This window comes from Xiphophorus couchianus, chromosome 21, assembly GCF_001444195.1.
Source record: "Xiphophorus couchianus chromosome 21, X_couchianus-1.0, whole genome shotgun sequence".
NCBI lineage: Eukaryota > Metazoa > Chordata > Actinopteri > Cyprinodontiformes > Poeciliidae > Xiphophorus > Xiphophorus couchianus.
Genome location: NC_040248.1, coordinates 1,410,149 through 1,436,568, shown reverse-complemented (window position 1 = coordinate 1,436,568; position 26,420 = coordinate 1,410,149). Strand labels below are relative to the sequence as shown.

At 39.2% G+C, this 26,420-nt stretch overlaps 5 protein-coding genes, 1 long non-coding RNA gene and 1 pseudogene across 40 annotated transcripts in view; 5 read left to right on the top strand and 2 right to left on the bottom strand.

Annotated features, from left to right (window-relative positions):
- The window catches only part of LOC114136412 (NACHT, LRR and PYD domains-containing protein 14-like), a 337,230-nt gene that overhangs the window by 23,756 nt on the left and 287,054 nt on the right, over positions 1-26,420 (bottom strand). The window lies entirely within an intron of this gene.
- The window catches only part of LOC114136418 (NACHT, LRR and PYD domains-containing protein 3-like), a 476,176-nt gene that overhangs the window by 333,773 nt on the left and 115,983 nt on the right, over positions 1-26,420 (top strand). The window lies entirely within an intron of this gene.
- Positions 1,409-4,569, bottom strand: LOC114136458 (beta-1,4-galactosyltransferase 2-like). Its single transcript, XM_028004467.1, has 2 exons — positions 3,946-4,569; positions 1,409-2,495 (listed from the first exon to the last, which is right to left on the bottom strand). Exons 1-2 carry the CDS (start codon positions 4,333-4,335, stop codon positions 1,833-1,835), a joined length of 1,053 nt encoding a protein of 350 aa, XP_027860268.1. The 5' UTR covers positions 4,336-4,569; the 3' UTR covers positions 1,409-1,832.
- Positions 10,903-13,920, top strand: LOC114136812 (beta-1,4-galactosyltransferase 1 pseudogene; annotated as a pseudogene).
- Positions 15,522-21,009, top strand: LOC114136451 (beta-1,4-galactosyltransferase 2-like). Its single transcript, XM_028004455.1, has 2 exons — positions 15,522-16,018; positions 19,299-21,009. Exons 1-2 carry the CDS (start codon positions 15,572-15,574, stop codon positions 20,016-20,018), a joined length of 1,167 nt encoding a protein of 388 aa, XP_027860256.1. The 5' UTR covers positions 15,522-15,571; the 3' UTR covers positions 20,019-21,009.
- LOC114136464 (uncharacterized) lies at positions 16,025-18,157 on the top strand. The gene is made up of 2 exons (XM_028004475.1): positions 16,025-16,361; positions 16,432-18,157. Exon 2 carries the CDS (start codon positions 17,072-17,074, stop codon positions 17,984-17,986), a length of 915 nt encoding a protein of 304 aa, XP_027860276.1. The 5' UTR covers positions 16,025-16,361; positions 16,432-17,071; the 3' UTR covers positions 17,987-18,157.
- Positions 18,383-18,827, top strand: LOC114136491 (uncharacterized). Its single transcript, XR_003593820.1, has 2 exons — positions 18,383-18,693; positions 18,764-18,827. It is a non-coding gene; the product is annotated as an uncharacterized LOC114136491 (long non-coding RNA).

Genomic DNA, 26,420 nt, shown 5'->3' with positions numbered 1-26,420 from the left:
GCCTTCCTTTAGCAGGTGTGTGGCGGAGAAAACAAGGCGCCATAAACCAAACATGAAAAACCGGAGCCTCATGGTGTTCATGACGGTTGGCTTTTCTCTCACGTCTTCCTGTTTCTGCTCCCTACATGTTGGTCCTCAGCCAATCTGTCACACTAACAACATCATTTAAATAATAACACTAATTAACAACTGTGGCGTTTGTGGATGAAGAAGCTACTTGAAGGCCCCTCCCTCCTCTGTCATCTGGATCAGGAGCAAAGCAAGCTGGAACCTCAGCTTCCTGGTTCCTGACAGCATAATTATCTTCAAGATGAGCAATAAAATTGTTACACCTCATAAAAATAAAGGAGCAGAAGGAACTCAGAGAGGACTGCTGAACTTGTAAAACCCGAAGAAGCTTTAGTCCCAACTGACACTTCTTTGGCATCATGCTTAAGAAATTAAACCATAAGAATCTTCTCACGACTTTTTCATGCTTTTTTTAAACTCCTGCCAAACCTTAAAGAAAAATCTGGCCTCTCCAGTGTGTGATGAGGCGTTCTCTGTCTGACTCATGGACTTTACATTTAGTTAAATTACATCATTAAGCAAATACACATGAAATATATTTTTAAAATTCTACACATTGTGGATAATATTTTGTCGTTATGTTAAATGGCATTATTGATCTGTTGGGTCTTATTTCTACTTTGTGAAAATGTTGTTTATCTTCCCTCATGGTTTTTGAAGATGAGCTCCAGGTCTGTGAGTTTGGAGGGATTCCTGTCCATCACCCTAATCTTTAGCTGCTTCCACATGTTTTCTTTCAGCTTCTAGTCAGAGCTCTGGATGTGTTGCTCCAAAATGTTGTTTCTTAAAGATTGCAGCAACATGTTGGTCAAATGAAACTTACTTTTAAACCGCTCGGGGTTTAAATTTTTTTAAACACATTTATCAAAGCAGGGCCCTCCTATGGAGGCCCCAGTCCTGGTGGCGGAAGTCACTGGTTCGATTCCCGGCCTGCCGCATGTCTTCCCCGTCTCTCATTGCTGCGTTTCCTGTCAAACTACTTTCAGCTAACGGCCACTAGAGCCAATAAAACCACATTTATCAACTAAACCACAATAAATTATATTTAATTTCTGTCTTTATAGTAGATTTTGTGCCATTAATATTGTAGGATATATTTTCTTACAAATTGTTTTTTTCTGTAAACACCAAATTGTGCAACAATCAACATAATCCTGGACGACTAACTGTTATTGAAAACCTGCCTTAAAATATAAAAAAAACAAAAAACATACACTTTGTATTAATAAATGGATGTAAACATATTTTATTACCATCATTTTGTGTCTTTTTGAACAGATGTTTTCCCAAGAATCATGAGTTTTATATAGACATAAACACGATAGAAACAAAGCACATCTTCAGTTAACTCCTTCACTTTACTTTGTAAACATTTGGTTCTTAGCAGCTTCATTAAATACTGAAACCACTCTGATAAATATAGAACTACACTCCAAAGATCCAAACATGTTATTGAACAGAGATAGAGAGAAAAGGGAAGGTTAGAATAAAACTAACTTGTTGGACAAACAGAAGGAAAAATGCTGGCAGATGATGAAGAATCAAGAACAAATAATATCCTGTTTGTTGTGAAATCCAGGTAAGTTAAAACTACCTGTGATATTAGTTAAACGAAGCTCATAAATTTAACTTGTGTTAAATTAAAACACAATTTATTTACATAAATCCAACGTTCATGCAGTGTTTGAGAAAACACACACACGTCTCAAAGCCAAGCCAAGCTACAACCGTTCCACTTTAACATTCATTTCTGACGTTTGTCGTCATGGAGCCTGAACGTCCACAGAGATTAAAGTGAACAAGACGTCCTTCAAAATCTCCTTCACTGTAAAGTTGAGTGAGTTTAGTCCATCAGTCTCGATATTCTGTGCGGTTTTTTGTGTTTTGACAGCGTTTTCTGGATTCACCTCATTGTGCAAGTCTCTTCCATGTTTGATCATTTTGTATTTTGCAATCCCAGCGTCCGGCCGAGTTATGGACATTCCTCTTACGATGATTCTGTTGTACAGGTCGTCGTCTTCGCCACTCCAGCCCCAGAAAGTGTTGGAGAAACCGTTGACTTTAAGGAACTGCTCCTCTGTCAGCAGGGAGACGCCACCGAAGGCTGTTACTGAGGATAAGATGTAGTTAAATTTATCGATAGCCACAGATAAATGTCTGGGATGGTCAGAACATCTGTAGAGGTTTCTATCATCTATTGGTACCAGGTCTACGTCAGAAAAGACAAAACAGTCGTAATCGTATTCGATCAGCGCTTCAACAAATCCGATGTTCATCAGCTTGGCCCGGTTGAACGCTCCGTCTCCGTCCTGGTTGATGACGTACACACCGTAGTCCAGCTGCTGACGCATCAGGACCGGATGGACGTAGTGGAGCCAGTGGGTCAGGTGTTCATACCGGTTTCTGAACGGGATGATGACAGCCACCTAGAAGATGGACGCAGGGAGAGTTTGAACTGGCAGTGAGATTTTAGTGCAATGAATCTGACACTGTCTGTGTTTCCATTCACCATATAATAGCTGACATTTTGACAATAAATTTGCTTAGTGGAAACAAAAAGTTCACAGTTTTTGATTAAAAAAAAGTCTTGGCTCTAGGATGAGGTGTTTTGTTGTTTTGTTCTTTGTATCAAACTTGGAAACATCAGAAATGTCACAAGTTCAACAACCAGACTGTTTCTCTTCCAGCAGAATAAGATTTTAGTTTGCACTGAAAAACAAACTGTGTCTCCATTACAAACTAGAAACGCAGGTGAAATAATAAATGAATAAGTTTGTTCATAAGTCATTAAAAACATGGATCCTTCTACCTCTTCCTGTCATCTCCTGACCCGATCCAGCTGCAGGAACATCTGGTGGTTATAAATGTGTCTCCACTGCAGCAGAAAACACTGATTTCTTTTGCCATTAAGTTCATTTGTTTTTGTTATTCCAGTTTTATGGCTGATGTAAACACAACTTGTGACCAGTTATTCAGACATGTTTCTTTAACAAGTATTTTAATTTATTTTTAAATTCAGATAATGCACTGGCCTGAGACTGGGTTGTGTTTTCTGGAAGTTGTGTTTGTTTCCCAGGTAAATTTATGCTTTCTGTTCTGTTTCTGAGAAGAAAACTGGATTTGAAAACCTGATGCAGGAAGGAGAAAATACGCCGTCATTGGTTTAAACTAAAATTAAATCTTAAATTAAAGTTTGTTCTTCACCTGTTATTGTTGCCATTGGTTATATTTTCAGGTTGTTCTATCTTTTAAGAATAATTTCAAATTTATTGAGTGTCTAAAGAAAGCAAACTTTAAAAAAATCTTTAAAAAGTCAAAGTAAATATGTAAAAACCTGTAAAATTTCAGAAATTTTAAATTAAAAGTGTTTAATGTCCATATATTCATATTTTTAGTGGTGCAATATTACACTTCTACACATTTTCAAAGTAATATAAATCAGCTTTTTGTGTTTTTTTGAAAGCTGAATGAAATGTTAAAAGAGCCACATGTCTTAATGAAAATCAATAGATTTAACAATAACTAATCAATGTTTATTGTATAATTTAGGCTTCAGAAAATACCGTCCAAGTTTGTTTTAGAGGCTGAGCTGATCCAGAAATCATGAATTTATTGAGAAAAAGTTGATCTGACCTTCAACAAAGTGACTTGTAAACATTTCTGCATGAACAGTTTTCATATTCCTTCATTTTTTAGCTTAATTTGACACATGATCATTTATCGATTATCTTTTAATGAGTCTGAAGCTCGAGTTACCGAGTTACTCGAGTTACCGAGTTACTCCAGTTCCCTCTGCGTATTTACCATGTTTTCATTTATATTTAATTTGCTCTTCAAAACGTTTCACAGCTAAAGTAGCATCATCTCCCGCCTCACCTTCTGCCGTGCGGTGCAGTCCGGGGGTTTGTACCGGCCTCCCTGCTGCAGCACCGATCCCAGCTGGTTCCGGACCCACTGCAGACTGCGGTTAGTTTGAAACTCAACCAGAACCGGACCCACCAGAGACGGAGGTGAGTCGGGACACGGATCCAGAGGCGGAGCCGGTTGAGCCGAGGTCGCTGCTGTTTTCCGGGAGACGTCTGGGGTTTTCGTTACCCAAATATGATCCATCATCTTTCCAAAAACGCTCCTGCTTCCTTTCACCACCTGTTGTGGCAAGGAAGGAAAAACCAAAGAAGTGTCTTTGCTGTGGAGTAAAAAGACGGTGAAGCACGTCAGAGTGAATAACACAGAAAGCGCCAGAATGATGGTGAGTTTCTTCTTCATATCTTTGATTTGAAACTTTATGCTCACTAATGTTTCACAGCTTTGCTTTCTGTCCCTGCAACAAGATCCTGCCGTTTTTTAGAGCAGCTTCCTTCTTCAGCTCACATTTCAGGTGGGAGGTTTGAACAAACTGACATTGTGACTGAGTGTGTACCTGAGGTCAAACCCCCTTGGATAAGATGAGCTGTAATAACTAAACAGACCTGCTGCGCTACATATCAGACAGTAATGATGATGGTCATGATGATACATTGTGCAACGAGTCCTTAAATTCCCAGAATCGTTTCAGTCATAACGAAAATAAAACCGGTTCATTGTTTTATTTTGGTAGGTTGGACTACTTCAATAGTTTCTAAATAAGAGCATCTAATAAAACAGTGAAATGGCTCTGGATGGTAGTGGGTCTAAATAATAATAATAATAATAATACATTTTATTTCAAAGGCGCCTTTCTGGCACTCAAGGACACCGTATAAAGAGCAAAGTAACAGAAACAATAAAATGAAGCAATTGAAAATAGATAAAATAAATACACAACAATGTATCTATATGAAATCAATATATAAATCTATGTAAAAAAAATCTATATAAAAAATCAAGCAAACCAATTGTGTCATATTGAAAAGGCAGATCTGAAAAGGTGTGCTTTAAGTTCGGTTTTAAATTTAGGGAATGACTTTATGTTTCTAAGATGAGGTGGTAATGAGTTCCAGAGTTGGGGAGCAGAGCGACTGAAAGCTCTGCTCCCCATGGTAGTAAGACGGACAGAGGGGACAGACAAATGGATGGAGGAGGATGATCTGAGGGAACGAGAGGGAGTGGCAATATGAATAAGATTGGAAAGATATAGTGGGGAAATATTGTAAAGAGCCTTAAAAGTATACAGAAGAATTTTGTATTCTATGCGGAACTTGGTAGGCAGCCAATGAAGTCTTTGCAAGATAGGAGTGATGTGGTGCATGGATGGGGTTTTAGTAATGATACGGGCAGCTGAGTTCTGGACCAGTTGAAGCTTATGAAGAGATTTCTGGGTGAGACCAAACAGAAGGGAGTTGCAATAGTCCAGGCGTGATGTCACAAGACAGTGAACAAGAATGGCAGCGGAATGGGAAGTAAGGGAGGGGTGAAGACGGTTGATGTTGCGTAGATGAAAATAAGCTGAGCGGGTAATATTGTTAATATGAGACTGGAAAGAGAGGGTGCTGTCAAGAATAACACCCAGACTCTTTACCTGAGGGGAGGGGAAAACAGAACAGTTATCAATTTCAAGACTAAAGTTTTTGATTTTGGCCAGATTAGATTTAGTACCAATGAGAAGGACCTCCGTGTTATCACTATTAAGCTTAAGTAGATTAGAGGAAAACCAGGATTTAATTTCAGTCAAACAGTCAGTAAGCGAGGATGGTGGAAGGTTGGTCACCAGATAATCTGTTTCTAAGACAGAAGATGTTGTCTCCTTTAAATCAGGACTGAAAACATTAAAGTTTATTACAGATTTGCCAGAAAAGTTCAAATAGTAGCCAGGGGAAACCAACTGGAGCCAGAAGAGAGAAAAAAGAAACAAACAGGAGAATCTAGCAGGGAATGAATGAAATGAGGAGCTTAAATACTTTGGAGTTAGACAGCTGGATGAAGAACAGGTGGCTGATGGGAAACAGGGTCCAGCTGTGAGGGGAGACCAGGCAGGCAGGCTGAGGGAACGTCAGAGGAAAAAACAGGAACAAGGAGAAAAAACTGAACAAAAAGTGTTGGAGAAAAACAAATGCTGCCCATATTTACTCTCAGGTGTGTTGGTTTATATCAGGGGTGTCATATTCTAGTCCCGGAGGCCCGCTAGTAAAGAATTTAATGATGAAACAAATAATAATCCAAGTCCAGGAAGCACAGAATGAGCAGAAGGCTAAGGCTTAAAACTGGTAGCAAGTTTTCACACTAGACATCTGACAACAGACTTGACACACAACTAGACAGACCAGACAAGGACCCAACAAGGAACAAGGAATTAAATACACAGAGAGTAATCAGGGAAACGAGACACAGCTGGGAACAATCAAGGGTAGACAGGACAACAGAGACTCAATTCACTGAAAACGACACAGAAACCTAAATTAACACAGAGAAAAACCCAAATCATCACAAAAACAAAAGACAAAGCAAAGACATGAGTGAAGGCGGTGACATCACAGGGCCATGAAACCACGTTGCTCAGCCTCTCGGCAGAAGTCCGATAAGATGTTGTTATCGAGGCATGTCCTTGGGAGAGCACAACTCCACAGCTGCATGGATAACAGGAGGTGGGAAGGAGCATTATGTTTACATATCTTCAAGGAGATTGGAAATATTCAGCCCTTCCAAGGCAACACGAGGAAAGCCAATTCAGATATAAAATGTTTTAGGTCGAGTAGATTATAAATTAAAATCTTCCCTAGAGTCTCTCCAATACATCTCAGTTCCCAATTATCCAAATTAGTTTGGTCGTTCCATTGAGTTGAACCTGGCAACGTCTCCAAGATCGATTCCATCCAGTTAGTGAGTTTTGAGTCCTCAGCTGGGCTGAGAGTCTCAGCAAGACTCACATCCAACTTACGTCTCTGTCCAATAACAGTCTGAGTGTTCGCTAGTTCAGCCAAGTCTGTCACAAATTTGTCGATAAGTCAGGAATACACAAACTCCAAACAGCAGAAATCCTGCTATCATGAATAAATCCAGGGTGAATCCCGCCGGGTGTGTCCCTGCAGAACAAGAAGGCTCTCCTGTGCCCAGAAAATATGATCAATTGCATTGAGAGACCAGTAGACCAGATCCATAATTTGTAGATTTGGAAGATGTGCAAAGAAAGGTTCCAAAAATATAGAAAAAGACAAGACAAAAGCAGAGCAAGCAGGGCAGGGAGGGAGCAGAGGAAAAAAGCGTCCGCCTTCACCGAAAGCAAGAGAAAACGTGCAATCTTTGCATGATTTTGTAAATAATGACAATTTAATGCAAAACTGGCACTTTTAAGGACTTTCAATGCAATTTTAGAGCAACTTTGCATTAAAAGTGTCGTTATTTACAGAATGACGCTTCATAAAGACTCCTTCATGTTTATGACAGTGTCATGCTGCCTTATGTTCACCCTCTCAAATAAGATGCTGCCATGTTTTTGTGTTTGTGCATTTTGAAGGAATATTAATGAATTTAATATGAAATTCATGCAGTGAGTCACAGAGAGGACTGAGCAGAGGAGAAGTTCTGCAGATTGATACTTTTTATCTCCATCAGACGCCGTCGGACTGAGACTTCATTGCTCATCAGGAGTCGAATGTTTCCAGTCCGTCTGACCAGGAAGTAAAGAACATCCGGAAGTTTCTGCTGAAGATATTTGCAAGTATGATCAATTTACATATTCTTGGTAAAACCCAAATGTGTATGAGCTTTTGTTTTAATATCTGTACCATCAGTTCTGTCGCCAGCTCTGAATGGCCGCCTGTTGCCACGGCGTTATATCAGTATTTTCTGTCAGGTTTATGTAAATGATAAAAGATAAATGTTCCGCTTGGACTTTATTACTGATGATGAAACAAACTTTCTGTTTGTTCTTCAGACAAGCCCAGACTGAAATGTTGGACACTTTTCTGACTTTGTGTAATAAAAACTTTCTGAACCTTTGAGTTTCAACAACAAACAAAATAATTTCTAATTTTATGCATCTTTTGATAGAGAGGACTCCTGTCATCAGATCCAGAGGACACTTTTCATTTTAGTAACTCTGATCCCAACATTGTTTTATCAACTTAATGTTGCTCCAGTTGAGCCATTTTAAAGTTTTTTTTTATAAATAAACTATATCAGATGGATAACAGATTACTTGACCAACAGACCACAGTTTGTCAGGATGGTGAGCTGTAGGTCCACCACTCTGACCAGCAACACAGGTGCTCCACAGGGCACGGTTCTTTCGCCCCTCCTCTTCACCCTCTACACTTCCGTCTTTAAATATAACTCAGTTACATGCCACATGCAAAAATCTTTGGATGATGCTGCCATTGTGGCGTGTATAAAGGAGGGTGGAGAGGGGGAGTACAGGAGCCTGGTGAAGGATTTCGGGGCCTGGTGCCACAGGAATAAACTTGAACTGAACATCTCAAAAACAAAGGAGATGGTTCTGTCAGGATCTGTGTTTTTCTGTGTTTATTTAGAGTTTTCTGTGTCCTTGAGTCTCTTCGTTGTCCTGTCCTCCCCTTGATTGTTCCCAGGTGTGTCTCGTTTCTGTGATTACCCGCCCATGTATTTAACTCCACCTGTGTTCCTTGTTCCTCGTCGGGTCCTTGTCGTTGTCAATGTCTAGTCGTCGTGTCCATCTGCCTGCTGCTCGTTGTTTGGACTGTGTTCCCGTCATTAAAATCATCATTTTCATTTCTACCTGGGTCTCAAGCGTCTGCCTCACCTCAACACCGCACCGTTTCATGACAGACTCTGTCATGAAACGGTGCGGTAAATACATGGGCGGGTAATCACAGAAACGAGACACACCTGGGAACAATCAAGGGGAGGACAGGACAACGAAGAGACTCAAGGACACAGAAAACTCTAAATAAACACAGAAAAACACAGATCCTGACAGGTTCTTGACTTCCGTAGGATGCCCCCCTCTCCTCAGCCTATTACCATCGATGGTGTAGAGGTGGAGGTGGTCAGCACATACAAATACTTGGGCCTACAACTAGACAATAAGCTGAACTGGTTCTCCAATACAGATAATGTGTACAAGAAAGCACAGAGCAGAATGTACTTCTTGAGGAGATTGGCCTCCTTCAATGTGTGCTCTAAGCTCCTGTACATGTTTTATAAGTCCATTGTGTCTACTGTTATATTCTATGCAACTGTTTGTTGGGGGGGCAATGCGAGGAAGAGAGACATACAGAGACTGAACTGCCTCATCTGCAGAGCTGGCTCTGTGGTCGGTGTGAGCCTGGAGTCTGTGGAGACGGTGGTGGAACAGAGGACACTGTCTAAACTCAGTCTAGTTCTGGAGAACACCAGCCATCCTCTGTACACTGTTTTCTCCAACCAGAGGAGCTCCTTCAGTGACAGGTTCCTCTCACTGGGTTGTTCAACCGAGAGGATTGAAATCTCCTTTGTCCCACAGGCCACTAGGCTTTACAATGCTGCTATTTGTGTGTGTGTGTGTGTGTGTGGGGGGGGGGCTAGTATTTTTTAACATATTTAAGCACTTTTACTAGACTTCTTTTAGTGGGAATGTATTTATTTATTATATTCTTGTATCTTTTATGGATGTCTCCAGATGTACGGTTTTAATGTTGTGTGGATGTGAATTAATGTGTGAGCAACAGATAACCTTAATTTCCCTTTGGGATTAATAAAGTTTAACCTAACCTAACCTAACCTAACCTCTTCTCTTTTGACACGCAGCCGTCCTGGACCTGAGCAACAAAACACAATAATGTCACTAATTCTAAATATATACTGACAAAAATCAATAATCAGTTTATAAAAACAACCATCTGTTACTAAATATATATGCTGATGACAAGATTGTGTTCTTACGTGTTTAATGTGACTTTAATGTGTTTCTGTTCTGGACAGTTTCTCAACTTCCAGCTTGTAACTTTAATCTTGATGCAGCAGCTGATGTAACAAACCTTCCCTGGAAATGTTTTTCCACATTACCAGATTTTTCGGACTATAAGCTGCTACTTTCTCCCCACGCTTCAACCATGCAGCTTACATATGTACGTTTCCTGTTTTATTTTTATTTTTTAATGTGTAGGTGCGGCTTAAATTAAGGTGCGCTCTATAGTCCAGGAAGTACGGTACTCTTTTTGATTTTTGACAACTTCTCGCTCCAGAGCAAACATTCAGGTAATCCTTCCGCTTTGGCAATGAATGCAAATGATTCGGTCCAAGAACTGCAGAATCTCTCCTGGGTTATTGTCCTCTTCGCTCTCCATGACCCAACACACACCTGTCGGGTTGTTTACCACCTGCCTCGCGCCGCCCAGCTGGAAGAAACGTCACAGGCTATGATGCAAATCTTCGTTGGCAGAAATGTTGAAGTTTAATATTTATTCTACACATTTTTATAGCGTTGGAAAACGTTAAGACTGATTGTGTCATTGTTGTGGATAGGTGAGGCGCGGGATCACCTGGTGTTATTACTGATTGTAGATCAGCTGTTGCTCACCTAGTGACTTCAGTGACTGGCTGATGGGGAGGTTTAATGTATGTTTTTGTCTTTGATTACTGTTTAAACTTGCGAATCCGGTTTTAATGCTGCTTTGGACCCTGTTCTGGATATTGACAATATCGACAAAATAAATCCATCTTAAACTGCATCCTGGATTTAAGTTTGATCAGCTGGCGCGTCAACAAGGATTCCCCTATTCAGCTGCTGGGCGACTTTGTTTGACAGTCACTAATATTATACAGAGCAGTTTCAACAGAAGTGAAGTCGATACGGTTCAAACATGAGATGGAAACATTTATGTTCCTCATTCTCACATCATGCAAATTAAAAGCTAAAAAAATCCGGGACATTTCAGGTTTAATGTTCCAAGAAACATTTTTCTGATGAGTGAAGAGAGAGAGAGAGCAGTGATGAACCAGAAGATCCAGTTTCTGGTTAACAAATAAAGCATCAATCCTTGAACAGATCCGGGAGATGCTTTTCATCTGACATGGATCTTCTGACTCGTCCATCTTATAATTAGACTTTTGTTAAAGCAGCTGAAGGCTTGATGACTGAGAATAAAATCTAAAAGCGGAAACAGAGCAGGAAAAAACAAAAAGCAGAAGATTCTGCAGCGGCTGGATCACCTGAAAAACCAACCAGGTTGAATCAAAATGCTGAAAACGTTTTTTAGCCTGTTGGTGTGTCTCTCTGCCTTCAGCCTGGTTTGCTTTGCTCTGTTTCTGTTTTACTCCGAGAACAGAAAATTATTTTCCATCGCTTCATTAAACAGAGAAACTAACCCGGAGGAATCTGCAGGTCCGACAGGACGTCCAGGAAAGTCTCTGGATCCGTGCTTTGATTATTGATTCTGTTATTATTGATTGATTATCTTATTATTCATTGTGTTTCTGTGTTTGATTTGATGTAAAGATCTTTGAAATGCCTTGCTGCTGAAATGTGCTATACAAATAAAATTTGATTGATTGATTGAAGTTTTGATCCGCTGAATACAAAACATTTCTAAAATAAAATTAAAGTATGTCTTTTAAACATTCTACATTTTATATGATCAGATTTCCTCTGATATTAAAGTCAGGATGTCCGCAGACTGATGAGAACTAGAATGTTCTGAGGTTTCAGAGAGAGAAACTTCTATAGATTAAAAAGTTTCCTCCAAAACACAAAGAAACTCAGATGTTTAGAAAGATTATTAGATTTTGACCAAAAATAGTCAGAAATGGACAGAGATTAAAGTTAAAACTGCATGTTTTGCCACCAGGGGTCGCTGTTTCAAACCTTCTTACTGATTTATTTATTTGAGAAAACAAGATAAACATTTTGACATACATAAAAATGTGAAATGCTCGAAGGTCCAAGGATGAAGTAAAATGTTTCTGTTCCTATAAAAACAGTTCAGGTAAAAAACAAGAACCTTAAACTGATTTTATGCTGTTATTTTCAATACATTTAGTTCTACAAGTTACTCAACTTTTTATTATGTGTTGAGTTTTAGATTTCTCTTAAATGAGCCGTTCATTTAAAACAGGGAGTTTAACTCGTTTTGGGTCGATCTCTGCTTCAGCTCACCTGGATGAAACGGTCAGGTGATCAGCAGAACCGGGTCTGGAGCAGAACCTCCAGACCTGAACGGTCTGGACCGGCCGGTTTGAATGTCTCAGCTCCAGAACAGCTGATTCAAACGGTCCAGCCTGTTATAAAGTTCTGCTGATAAATGAACCGTCATTTGATTTGAACTGAAACCCAACACACCGTCCTGCACAGACTGGACTTTAACAACCACAAGCTTCTGCATTATAACTTCATGTTTTACATGTAAGTATATAAATGTTATATAGTTATGAATTTAAATAAAACTTCACCAGCAAAGTTTTGGTAAACATTTTAATGCTATTCTAGATGTTGAATGAACCGTCTGTGCTACAGCAGAACAAGCGTCCATTTAAATCCCGTAATGCCAGTTGGGTTTATAGCTCAGATAATTCTGCAGAATCAGTATTTTATTTTACGTCCATCTTCTAGGTGGCTGTCATCATCCCGTTCAGAAACCGGTATGAACACCTGACCCACTGGCTCCACTACGTCCATCCGGTCCTGATGCGTCAGCAGCTGGACTACGGTGTGTACGTCATCAACCAGGACGGAGACGGAGCGTTCAACCGGGCCAAGCTGATGAACATCGGATTTGTTGAAGCGCTGATCGAATACGATTACGACTGTTTTGTCTTTTCTGACGTAGACCTGGTACCAATAGATGATAGAAACCTCTACAGATGTTCTGACCATCCCAGACATTTATCTGTGGCTGTGGACAAGTTTAACTTCATCCTGCCCTACGCCACCATCTTCGGTGGCGTCTCAGCGTTGTCCAAACAGCAGTTCCTTAAAGTCAACGGCTTTTCAAACACCTTCTGGGGCTGGGGGGGTGAAGACGATGACATGTCGCAGCGGATCTCTTACAGACGGATGTTCATATCCAGACCAGACTCCGTCACTGGGAGGTACAAGATGATACAACATGAGAGAGATTCTCACAACGATCCAAACCCAAGAAGAGTTCAGAAACTGACAGAAACTTATTCTAACATGGACAAAGATGGGCTTAATTCTCTGAATTACACAGTCAGGGAGATTAGGAAGGATTTATTATACACTTTTGTTACAGTGGATGTTCAGGCTGATGTGGATCCAGATGTTTCTGTCTCAGAGTTCAATCAAAGCAAAAGTCAATTTAAAACCAGCAGAACAAAAAATGAGTCCAGTCTGGTCAGTCCTGCAACCCACAACAGCAAGGCTTTATAACGTTCAACTCAGTCCAAACTAAACCGATGCAGCAAGCATGTGGCGACTGTGGACAGGATCAACCTACATTAAACGGGTCGAAGCCTCCAGCAGAACCAGCTGGTGGATCCACTTTATGAACTGACAGAACCGGATCTTCCACCAAAGTAAAACTGTTTTTACTTGATTCTCCTAAATTCAGCCATGATGTTTGTCTTGATTTATTTCTGATTGAGACTCTGAGGGAGTTTCTACCATCCAAACATTTAAATTAAAAACCTGGATTTTATTTAAATCATTCAGATTTTTATATGCTGTAAACAGTAAAGGGAAGGACTTTATTAAATAAACAATGAGGGGATATGTAATGAAATGATTCATATTTATAAAGTCTTATGAAATGATTTTGGTTATTTTTCATGTAAAAATGAATCAGATTGAAGGAAAATCTCATAAACAGGATTTTAGTGAAAATGAGTCTTTATTCTCAAATGTTTTCAGTAAAATTTTCTGTAGCTTCCTGATAAAGAGGAGAATAGAGGAAGTGAGCAGCTGCTGGACTGTAATAACTTTATGGGATTCTTTAAAAATAAAACTCATTTTCCTAAACAAAACGTCGTTGGCCTCATCCTGAACGTGATTACTCCGTCTGTTAGAGAGGCAGCGCTGAATGAAACTACAGGCTGTTTGGGCTCCTATATTCTCATTTAAAGATATTAATATTAATATACAGTATATCTTATCTGCTAAAAATGAGCAAAGATTACTAAACTAAACATAATCTGCTCAGAAAACGTCGTAATTAAAGCTAAACTGGACTCTAAATCATAATATGTCAACAGCCTGGCTGCAGGTCCAGATGAGTCCGTCGGTTGTTGGACCCGGAGAAATTTTCAGGTTCTGATCTGACAACAGACACAAACCCAAAATAAATTCCAACCTGACCCGTCTGTGACTGGAAAAATCCAGTTGAGTTTGTTGTGTTAAACACTCACCAGCAGGAGGTTTTAATAGAGCCGCGTTGTCCAGAGAGGTTTAAATGGAAACCAGTGTTTCCAGTATGGAGCTGAAACGCTGTCGGGGAAATCTCAGGCTGATTTACTGCTGGGCATTAAACGATCAGGAAGAACTTTCAGAAACGTCCATTATTTCTTAAAGCCAGTGCATCCAGCGTTAATGTTTGTTCCTGTTTTTCATTGTTGACCTGTTTTGTAATTTTCATACTTTTATGAAAATAAATTATTTTGTCTTTGAAATACTAAACTCTCCACAGTTTTTAATGTGACATCATTTAAAAATATTAAATGAGACATTCTGATCAGTTACTCAGCACTTGAGAAGCATTTTTAACAAATATTTTTTAAAACTTTTATTAATGCCCTGGATTTATTCTTTAAAAACACATGGAAGTTGAGCTGCTCTTACTTAGCCTCTGATCCTATAAGGTGTTTTTCAAAGCATTGCATGTTTTAAAATGTTGACCTTTTCCTTGATTTTATTTTTATTCTGATTTGATCCAAATCCCATTGAATTAAAACTGATCCTCTGAACCAGCTACATTTTCTAATTTACGTTTCTCTGCTGCTGCCTGTGGTTAGTAACTAGTTACATTTACTTGAGTAACGTTTTTGAAAAATTGTACTTTCAGAAGCATTTTTATTGCACTGTACTTTTTACTTTTACTTGAGTAATTTTACTTTGAAGTATTTCTACTCTTACTTGGGTAAAATGTCTGTATTTTCTACACTTTGAATGAAAAATAAACATATTTTAATAAAAGAAAATCACCAGACACACCTGCAGCTTTTGCTAAAGTTTTTTTATTGAAAGAAACCGAGTCGGAAAACTTTTCTTTTGCCTGATTTGGTTGTTTTTGTTATTTATATGAATTATTGTCACATTGGTCTTTAAAATACCAACATTTCCACTTAACTTTATATTTTGTTGCATCTGATGATGTAATTTTTAAATATTAAATGATTTATGTTTTGATCAGTTACTCGGTACTTGAGTAAACTTTTTACCAAATACTTTTTTACTCTTATGATTCATTTCTTGGACGGATACTTTTTACTTTTATCTGAGTAAAGATATGTGGAAGTACTTTTACTTGAGTACAATTTGTGGGTACTCTGCTTTCATACCAGTAATAGTACATGGTATATATATATATATATTTTTTTTTTACCATTAGTTTCGCTTTGATAGTTTGTAATGTCATTAAAACAGGTAATTTTTCACGTTTTGTTTCGTAGAAAACGTTTAATGGCGCTTCGTGACGTCCGCCGGACGTTACCAGACAACTATCCGGGGAAGATGTTTAAACCTTCAGTGCTAACTGTTAGCATGCCGAAAACGGCCTTTAAACTGTTGTTACTTTTTTCTTTTTCCAGCCTGACATTCTTTGCGGTGCTTCTGCTTCACCTGAAAGCTAGAAATGTCCCCGCCGCGGTACCGAGCAGCCTGGTAATTACAAGAAATAATACTTCCGTAAACATACTGGCAGCGGCAGTCCGACCGAATACGACACCGACGCCAGGAAGGCCAGGAGGAGCTCTGGGTCCGTGTCCCGACGGCCCTCCGAACCACCTGGGATCTCTGTACGTGGAGTTCAGAACCAACCGGACCCTGCAGGACGTCCGGAACCTGGTCGGCCCGTTCCTTCAGCAGGGAGGCCGGTACCGACCATCCAGCTGCGTCGCAAGACAAAAGGTTGGTGAATAAATGTAAGAAATGAAGGAATTCCTGGTCGGGTTGGATCTTTGGACCGCAGTCCATAATAACTACTACGGAGAAAAACAGATGAGTTCATCAGCTTGGGATCCGGAGTATCTGCTGGATATTAATTAAATGCGACTGTTGGAGCTATTTATTCTTTATTTCTTTATCCATTTGAATTTTGTTAGTTTATTCTTACATTTCTAGTTTTTGTATTATTTACAGAGTTTATTTGCAGGTTAATAATTGTTGATTCTATTTATCTTTTGTTTTATTATTTGTTATTTATTCGTTTTCTAAAGACAGGAAGTGAGGTGGATCAATCCACTTTCTATAAGTGTAGGGGCCTAGTAAAGACCAGCAGGCATTTGGGTTTGGGGCCTTTGGTTTTTACCAGAGCAAGAGAGGCAGCATGAAAACAAGACAAAGTTTGAACTCTGTAATTGTTTAGCTGAAACAAAATAAATCATCCAGAACAACAAGACAAGTTTGGACAGTGAACCTTCTTTTGCCTGCATATGGAAAACTTGACCCCAGTGCCTTATAGTGGCTTCATGGAACAGGATGTTTGGTTTGGCCCACAATGGCCACTACAGCAAGTAAAAACCTCCGCATGGATCAAGTAAGGAACCAACTCGTGGACTAAAAGGAATAATCCCTCATCAATGGACATGTTGGGTGTATGGATCTCAAGGATTACCGTCAAACAAAAGGTTTTGGATCGTGTTGAAATCAAGCATCGGGCCTGGATCGACACGTCACTCATTCATCAAACTGGTACGTGGCAATATTGTTCAAGCCGTAAAGGAAAACGATGAAACTACTGGAGTTTAAAGACATTATTTCACTGCAAAGACTGATGAGATGATTTGATGTGACAACTTGAAGCTTAATTGGATAAAGACGTGTGCCGACGCCCATCATGGAAATGTTTGTTCACACGAATCAACCTCTTAAACAAAGAGACACGTTTGTGATTTGTCCTGTGGATTCCTTGTGGATTATGCTGCTTTTAAATGTTTGAAATAATTCAAAGAATCGCTAAAAATGTCTGATGTAAAGAGCAAAGAGGATGACACTCAGATGTCGCAAGAGAAACGAAACATCAAATTCACGCCAAAGGGTTTGGAGTTTTACATAAAAACATGTCAAGAAAAACGAAGTTTAAAGTGTAAACAAGCTTCAAAATTAGTGGAGAAAATTTCCGCATTAATGACGTCACAAGAAAATGTTAAGAAAGTGTCTTCTGACTTTGTCAAGTTTATTAAATGCTATCAAGATGCAACCGATTTACATGAATCCGTTTTAAGCTTGCCATTACCAGAAGAAGAAGTGAAAAGGCAATCTGTGTATTTTCAGTCCAAGGTGACGACATTCTCTGATTTTATGGACAATATAAAGGTTTGGTTGCATGAAGCAGGAGATTCATATACTGAACAGAAAAATAATGTTGATGATGATCAGGTTGCAGATCTGGATGAAATAAATCCTGAAGACAGTGTCTCTAATATTTCAAGTGTAAAGCCACGTTCAAAAACATCTTCACAGCAGTCTTGGACTTCATCTACCTCTTCTGCTCGCATTAAAGCTGCGGCTGAAAAGGCAGCGTTCATGGAGAGATTGGCCGCGTTGGACAAAAGACATCTGATCCAAGCTCAAGAGGAAAAACTGAGAAAAGAAAAGGAAAAATTAGACTTGGAAACAGAGTTGGCAGCAACTAATGCAAAACTTAATGTTTTGAACATAAACTCAGTTGCTGGTTCTCAACGATCCGATGGAATGAACTCTTATTTTGAAAGAGCCCAAGTAAAGGACACACCTCTGCTAAATCCTGGCGCTGATGAGTTTGTTCCGAAAGAAAGAACAAATTTTTCATCTGACTCTCCTGTCGTCAGACCTAAACAGAGGCAGAAACAACTTCAAATGGATCAGATGTGCACAACAACAGAAATTTACAACTGAAATGCCTTTCTGAGTATTTACCTTTGATGCAGGAAAGACAAAAATGGACAAGAACTAAAAGATGTCTCACTCCTTAGACTTAGACTTAGACTGACTTTATTGTCATTTTGCATGCACAGGGTGAATACAGAGCGAGATTTCGTTGCATACGGCTCAGGACAATGTTTTGAGGTTCCAATGTTGTGAGGTTACTCCAGAATAAAATAAAATACAGTATAAAATATGAATATAAATCTAAATATAAAATATAAGGTACAGGACTGACAGTAAAATAGAAGTTATTTAGCTCTGTACATGTGCAAGGTATAAAGTGGAGACCAGATTTTAAGTGCAGTCCAGTTAAGAGTTCAGCAGTCTGATGGCAAGTGGGAAAAAGCTGTTTCAGAACCTGGTGGACCTGCACCGGATGCTGCAGAACCTCTTTCCAGAGGGCAGCAGGGAGAACAGTCCATGGTGGGGGTGTGAGGGGTCACTGACGATGTTTCGGCCTCAGGAATTAGGGGCCGGAGTGTTGGAGCTATTTATTCTTTATTTCTTTATCCATTTGAATTTTGTTAGTTTATTCTTACATTTCTAGTTTTTGTATTATTTACAGAGTTTATTTGCAGGTTAATAATTGTTGATTCTATTTATCTTTTGTTTTATTATTTGTTATTTATTCGTTTTCTAAAGACAGGAAGTGAGGTGGATCAATCCACTTTCTATAAGTGTAGGGGCCTAGTAAAGACCAGCAGGCATTTGGGTTTGGGGCCTTTGGTTTTTACCAGAGCAAGAGAGGCAGCATGAAAACAAGACAAAGTTTGAACTCTGTAATTGTTTAGCTGAAACAAAATAAATCATCCAGAACAACAAGACAAGTTTGAACAGTGAACCTTCTTTTGCCTGCATATGGAAAACTTGACCCCAGTGCCTTATAGTGGCTTCATGGAACAGGATGTTTGGTTTGGCCCACAATGGCCACTACAGCGACTGAACATGTCAATATGTCAACAATATCTAAAAATTGAGGGGTATGAAGAGAATATAAAATTTTTTTATGTCGTCAGTCAAAATAATGAATGACAAGAAACTTCAAGCACCATCTTTGATTTTACTTCTAAGAATTTTATTTAAAGCTAATCTGGCAACCAAAAATGAAATAAGACCTTTAAATAATTATCAATCATTAAAACTGATACTCTTATTATTAATAACTTCAATAACTTCTGTGCTACAGCAGAACAAGCATCCATTTAAATCCCGTAATGCCAGTTGGGTTTATAGCTCAGATAATTCTGCAGAATCAGTATTTTATTTTACGTCCATCTTCTAGGTGGCTGTCATCATCCCGTTCAGAAACCGGTATGAACACCTGACCCACTGGCTCCACTACGTCCATCCGGTCCTGATGCGTCAGCAGCTGGACTACGGTGTGTACGTCATCAACCAGGACGGAGACGGAGCGTTCAACCGGGCCAAGCTGATGAACATCGGATTTGTTGAAGCGCTGATCGAATACGATTACGACTGTTTTGTCTTTTCTGACGTAGACCTGGTACCAATAGATGATAGAAACCTCTACAGATGTTCTGACCATCCCAGACATTTATCTGTGGCTGTGGACAAGTTTAACTTCATCCTGCCCTACGCCACCATCTTCGGTGGCGTCTCAGCGTTGTCCAAACAGCAGTTCCTTAAAGTCAACGGCTTTTCAAACACCTTCTGGGGCTGGGGGGGTGAAGACGACGACATGTCGCAGCGGATCTCTTACAGACGGATGTTCATATCCAGACCAGACTCCGTCACTGGGAGGTACAAGATGATACAACATGAGAGAGATTCTCACAACGATCCAAACCCAAGAAGAGTTCAGAAACTGACAGAAACGTATTTTAATATAATCAAAGATGGGCTTAGTACTCTCAGTTACACAGTCAGGGAGATTAGGAAGGATTTATTATACACTTTAGTTACAGTGGATGTTCAGGCTGATGTGGATCCAGATGTTTCTGTTCCACACCTGGACGATTGGACCGAAACAAAAGTCAACTAATAAAACAGGGAGAATAAAATGGAATAGTCCAAGTTCATCAACCTAACAATGGAAGATGGGACTTGGTTGGTTATTTAAATTACCGAAGGTGTTTCTGTCCTGGACGGAGGCGTACTGGTGTCTGTTTGACGACCAGTTCATGTGTTCAAACTGGAAACGATGGCATGGAGTCGTGGACTTTGCAGCAAGCATGTGGCGACAGTGGACAGGATCCACCTCCTTCAAACAGGTTGAAGCCTCCAGAACCACCGAAGCGGTTCTGGTGGACCTGAAAGGCGGATCCACTTTAAGAAGTGACGGAACTGGATCTTCCACCAAACGCTCTTCATGTTCAGACCAACGTAGATCAGTTTGATTCGATTCTCCAACATTCATAACGATGACATGAAACTTTGTTGGTTTATTATTGATTGAGACTTTTTCCCTGTTGGAGCTTTTATTGGTTCAATATTGGTTCTGTTTTTAATAAAGTGAAGCACAATAAGGTGATGGATTTTTAAGAATTAAATAAATTCTTAAAAATTTATTAATTTTAAAATAAACAATAAATATAATGTAAAAGGAGATTTCAGTAATTTAATATTTTTATTATCTTACGTTTCTAAGGCTGTTTTGTTCTGTATAATCTGATGCATGAATAAAAGTTTTTAAACTTTTAAAGTCTAATCATTATGATGTATTTATCATTTATTTGACATTACAGTAGATATTATTCACATTCCTTTATAAATATTTAAAACACACTTCACTGAGATTAATAATCTGTTTTTCAAGAGAGACCAGGAGTGTTGGGTCTCAGAAATGTGATATGAAGACAGAAAAACTGCAGTTTTTATTCCTAGTTCCCTGTTTTCAGTAACTTTAATTTGATATACAGTTGGTAGCTTCAGTAGCTTCACCATAAAATGGAGGCAGAGAGGAAGTACGTAGCTACTGGTCAAACCTGATTGGCTCACAGTGAAAAATAAAGGAGACAAGAAAACCATATAAAAGAAAAATAAAAAGTAAAAATGAAAGATTTCATGGGTGAAATTCAACCAATAATACTGAGGTAAAGTAATTCAGTTTTAAATAAAGAAATAAAATGTCTTAAATGTCTAAAAGTTAAATCAGTTTTAATATGATTTTACTGGAAGATTAAATCAGAAACCTGTTAAATGTTTTCAACACACTAGCGCCCTCTGGTGGTCTCAAAGTAACTGCACATATAAATATGTTTAAAAATCACTAAAGAAGAAAACTTCATAAATTTGACTCCATTCTACATGGATTCTGTGTTTTAGTAAAATGTTGTTAAAAGCTTCATGTTTTACTAAAACATGAAGATAATTTGAACCATAAAGGATAATTACTACATGTTAGAGCATGAGCACAGACCATAAAATACAATACAAATTGTTTAAAATGTATTAAAAGGAAGGATTTTTTAAGTATTTACTTTAAAATAACATTATTTATAAGCTACAAACACCAAAACTCTGGAAAATATTTAAAAGCCACCAATGAACCTCAGTTTATATAAAACTCAGGAGGATGAAGGAGGTAAAGTTTCCCTCCAGGTCAGGCAGAGACCAACCGTTAGTAAGAACCTCAGAGAGTTTCAGATTCTGTCTTTTGTTGATGAGTCTGGAAATAGTTCATAAATATGCAGCCTGGCCTGTATGGAGTATCTGGGTGAATAGGAAGCTGTCATGATGGTGAAAAGAGAAACAACTCAGGCTGCAGAAAAACAGGAAGATGGTGGTTACAGTCAGCTGACTTACTGAAGGGCGACAGAGCAAATGGCTTCCAGGTTTAATCCTGGTCCTTCCCTCAGATAACTGCATCACAAACATCCACCAAGAGCGAATTGATGGAGTGATGAGTGATGGAGGCTGCGGTGTGGGATCGCCCTAGAGGAAGATGCTAAAGGTACAAAACTAGGTGACCAATATGAACGATGGAGGATTTATAGATATATAAAACTGAACATAAAGCTGTATGTTTATGTTCAGTGGTTCTGGTTTTCATTCAGTTTTCTCAAACTTTCCTGTTGATTGATTCTCTGTATTTATTGTTGTTTTGCTCTATTGGTTCTTTTCCAACCTGAACCTCAGACTGGATGGAGATCGTGATCAGAATCTGTTTTTGTTTCCATGATAAAAGATCCCAGTTTCCTGTCTGACATTTAGCTGCTGATGAAACACTGAATAAAATCAGCTCCAGCTGAACATCGAAACCATCTGAAGAGGTGCTGACCCGAACCAAACGATTCTGTCTGAGAAGAAACTCTTAACAATCAGTTTGTCATCAATAATTATATTCACTTTGTAAGAAAAACATTTACTTGTGAAACAAATGTACTTTTAGGAGTCTTTTTATCAAACCATACGTTTTAAATGTAAAACATTATTATGGCTGAGACTCGTATTATTTCTCTCCAGAAGTTCAATCATTTCAAAAAACAAACATTTGGCCAATCAGCATCGCTGAGCTCAATGCTTTTGGCGGCTGGAAATATTTGATCTATCATAGAAAATGACAGAAAGTTTTGTATCACTTTGGTGATCATGGAGATCATAGCAGAAAAGGAAACGTTGGACCGGATTCTCCATCTTGTTTGACAAAACAGAGGATTTTGCAGCTGGCCGTCAGCCACAGCTTCTGTTTGATCACTTTTAGTTTCCATATTGCTCTGCTCTTTTCTGCTGTTTACTTCCTCTGTTCATCAGCCACTAACATTTGTTCTTTGCTGATAATCAGCTCTGAACGTTGTGGTTTAGTTGATGCTTACGTTGCTCTGGTTAGCATGATGCTAATGCTGTTTTCATCTTTAAATCGTTAACAATGATGATGCTCCTGCTGCCTTTCCAGTTTCTGCTGCTGCTGTTATAATGCTGATGTCTGGTTGATTTCTTGATGTTTGCGGGTCGGAGGGTCGTTCTGGTGTCGTTCTGGTGTCGTTCTGGTGCCGTTCTGGTGCCGTGTTGGACAAGGAGGAGCTGAAGTTTGGTTTGCTAACTGAGATCTTTGAACATTAATCTCTGTTAGGTTTCTCTGACTCTGATTGCTGGATAAATCCAGGGATTTGCTTCCTGTTGTGGTTCCAGCAGAACATGGTTCTGAGTTGTACCTGTGATGATTTGTTCCGGTTTCACTGCCAGAGTGCTTTAGTTCTTTTAGGCAGGAATCTCTCTGCTGTCTGGCGTCTAGTCGATCCAGAAAAGTTCAGTTTTGGTTGAATTTAGCCTGCTGTTTGTTCAGAGTTAAACATTAGTTGTTTTTTTTTACAGTTTTGGGTCTGATTCAGTGTTGACACAGATTTAATGTTTAGTCCTCATATTTTCTGCCTGACCTCCTCTGTGCAGGTGTTGCTGATCTCTCAATAATAATGTACCCAGATATGTTGGGACGTGGGGGCCATGGCTTGAACTTTTGAGTAATACCACTGGACACTGGTAGTGACAGACTAGCGTCTGCTCTGTGGCCCTGCTGCCTCCCTGCCTGTCAGAAAGGCTGTAGGTTGGCCTCTCGGTTGGTACACAAGTGACTTAATACACCCTGATGAACTCATTCCCAGCAGTATGCGGAGGAGCTGAATATTTTATTTAGTTATCTTGTTTTAGTTGTACATATTAACCTTCCCCCCTTTTTTTTCTTTCTGTTTCCCCCATCTATCTATTTGCTGTTCTATCTTCTATCCTTGATAACCTGGGTTAGGGTATCACTGTTTTTGTTGTTTATTTTCTGGTTACATAAATGACAGTTGGACAGTCGTATTGTGGAATTTATTTGTAACTGCAATCTTGTTTGGACTCACTCACTGATGATGACAATATAGAAGATCCCAATGCCAGCGTCACGCCAACTGGTCATCGTGGCCTGATCGATGATCCGGATATCATTGGATTTTGATAACTGTCCTGCAGTTTTGTTAATTTGTTGAAAACAATAAATATATTAAATAAAAAAAAGATAAAAAAAACTTTCTCAAGAAACAGATACTGAAAAGAGTTCACATGAGATGATCATATATGGCACATGTGCCAAACTCAAGGCCCGAGGGCCAAATCTGGCCCCCCATAGCTCTTTATGTGGCCCTCTAGACCCCAAATTATAGCAGTAGGCCCTTCCAGTTTTAATAACTGCAAAATTCACTCAAAAATCAACAGATCCCCACATTTATTTCTGATTTTAGCAACATTTTTTTTTCTCAAAATTGGCCGAAACCATTTGGGTTCCAGTGGCTGCTGTTTCAGCCTGACTTGATGTCAAGTTATAGTCCATGACTGATGGAGCAATTAATAAAAGATCACATTTAACATCATATATTAGTGCGAATATCGAAACAATTCCTAACGAATTACAAATATTTCTAAATTTGCACCACAAAATCTGTGATGTTGATTGCAGAGAACCACAAAAACAATCCTGGATGAACTGATTAGTGTGAAAAGATGTTCAATATGATGTTATTTTAAGAAACACTTACTGAATGCTGAAACACCTATTTATTGATATTTTAACAGTTTAATTGGTTTTTATCAATACGTTTCGGCCCTACAGGCCCTTTAAGAACATCCTGATTTTTGATTTGGCCCAAATGGAAATGAGTTTGATGCCCTGATATTTGGGATAAAAACGACTGAATCCTGGATTATTTTGAATGTAAACAAGAATAAAGAGGAAGATATTTGGTGGTGGAATGATGTCACACCGCCAGCAAAGGAAGATTCTGTGATGTCACTGGCGATGCAGTCTGTGATGTCATCAACTGCAGAATTGTATGTAACACAATTCTGCATATTTTTCATTGCTTGCAATATCACTGACCAGTTCAGACGTTCAAAGCTCTTTCCAATCGACCGTTCAGGTAGTTTACCAATCGACTATTTTACTGATTGTATTTAGGAGAAAATGTCTCATCATACGCCGAGATACCACAGTGGGATGATGGGACCCCATGCGAGAAGGGGAGTCCAGGAAAACCCCGAAGGCAGGTTCCCTCCTGCACAGCCGAATGCCTTACACTGGGAAATCCAAAGACTGAACTCCCTTCTAGAAATAGAGAGAGCCGGAAGGTTTGAAGACAACCAAAGACTGGCCCACCTGAAGGAGGAGCTGGAAGAGACGAAACTCCAGTTACAAAGGCAGACAGATATCAAAGAAACGCTTATCAGCCAGGCCGAAGACGCAAAGAGGGAACTTGAGAGACTAGAGAGGTTCAGTGATCCAGAAGTCATTAAAGCTGTGATCACTGCTTCCAAGGCTTACAAAGATGTGAAAGACATGAAGATGAAGCCCTTGCAACAAGAATATGTGGATTTAAAGGTGGCCCACCTCCTCAGCCAGGAAGCACTTAAAGCTGAAATACATGATGAGAAAGTGAAAAGTCAGGCCCTCCAAGAAGAACTGGACGAACTGCAGACTTCCTACCAGGAGCTGCGCTCTAAGTACGAAGCAGACGATGGTCTGGTGAGGCAGGAGGCCGAGACACAAACGTTTGATGAAGAGCAGCTTAGTGAGGAACAAGAACTCCTGGAGAATGGGAGAGCTGAGAAGGACGACATGTTCCAAGAAATGTCACAAAAGATCTCATTCCTGCAAGACAGCGAGAAACGTTTGCAGGAAGAATTAAATCAAATGAAAAGTTCATACAATGAACTGAACTGCAAATATGAAAGTGACATTTCTGGACTAAAACAAGATGTGGAAACATTCCAGCAGATGATACAACAGGAGGAAACAGCTCTTTCTAAAGAAAAGAAAGAAAATCTGATCCATGAAATTAATTACTCTGCTCTGCTAGAACAAGTTGAAAGACTAAATTTGCAATTAATTCAAGAGAGAAAAACTAACATGGAGAAATCAGAGGAGGACATGGAGCTACTTGAAAAGATGAGAGCTGAGAACACCGTCCTGCAAGAAAAAACAACCAAAGAGATTCAATATCTGCAGGACAGCGAGAAACTTTTGAAGGAAGAATTAAATTACATTAAAAGTTCATACAATGAACTGAACTGCAAATATGAAAGTGAAGTTATTGGACTAAAACAAGACGTGGAAACATTCCAGCAGATGATACAACAGGGGGAAACAGCTCTTTCTAGAGAAAAGAAAGACAATCTGGTCCATGAAATTAATTACTCTGCTCTGCTAGAACAAGTTGAAAGACTAAATTTGCAATTAATTCAAGAGAGAAAAACTAACATGGAGAAATCAGAGGAGGACATGGAGCTACTTGAAAAGATGAGAGCTGAGAACACCGTCCTGCAAGAAAAAACAACCAAAGAGATTCAATTCCTGCAGGAGAAAGAAAGGAGTGCACTGGCTGAGTTAGAGAAGGTAAACGGTTTGTACCTGGAGCTAAACTGTCGGTACGAAACCGAAGTCTCTGCACTAAAACAACAATACGATCAGGAG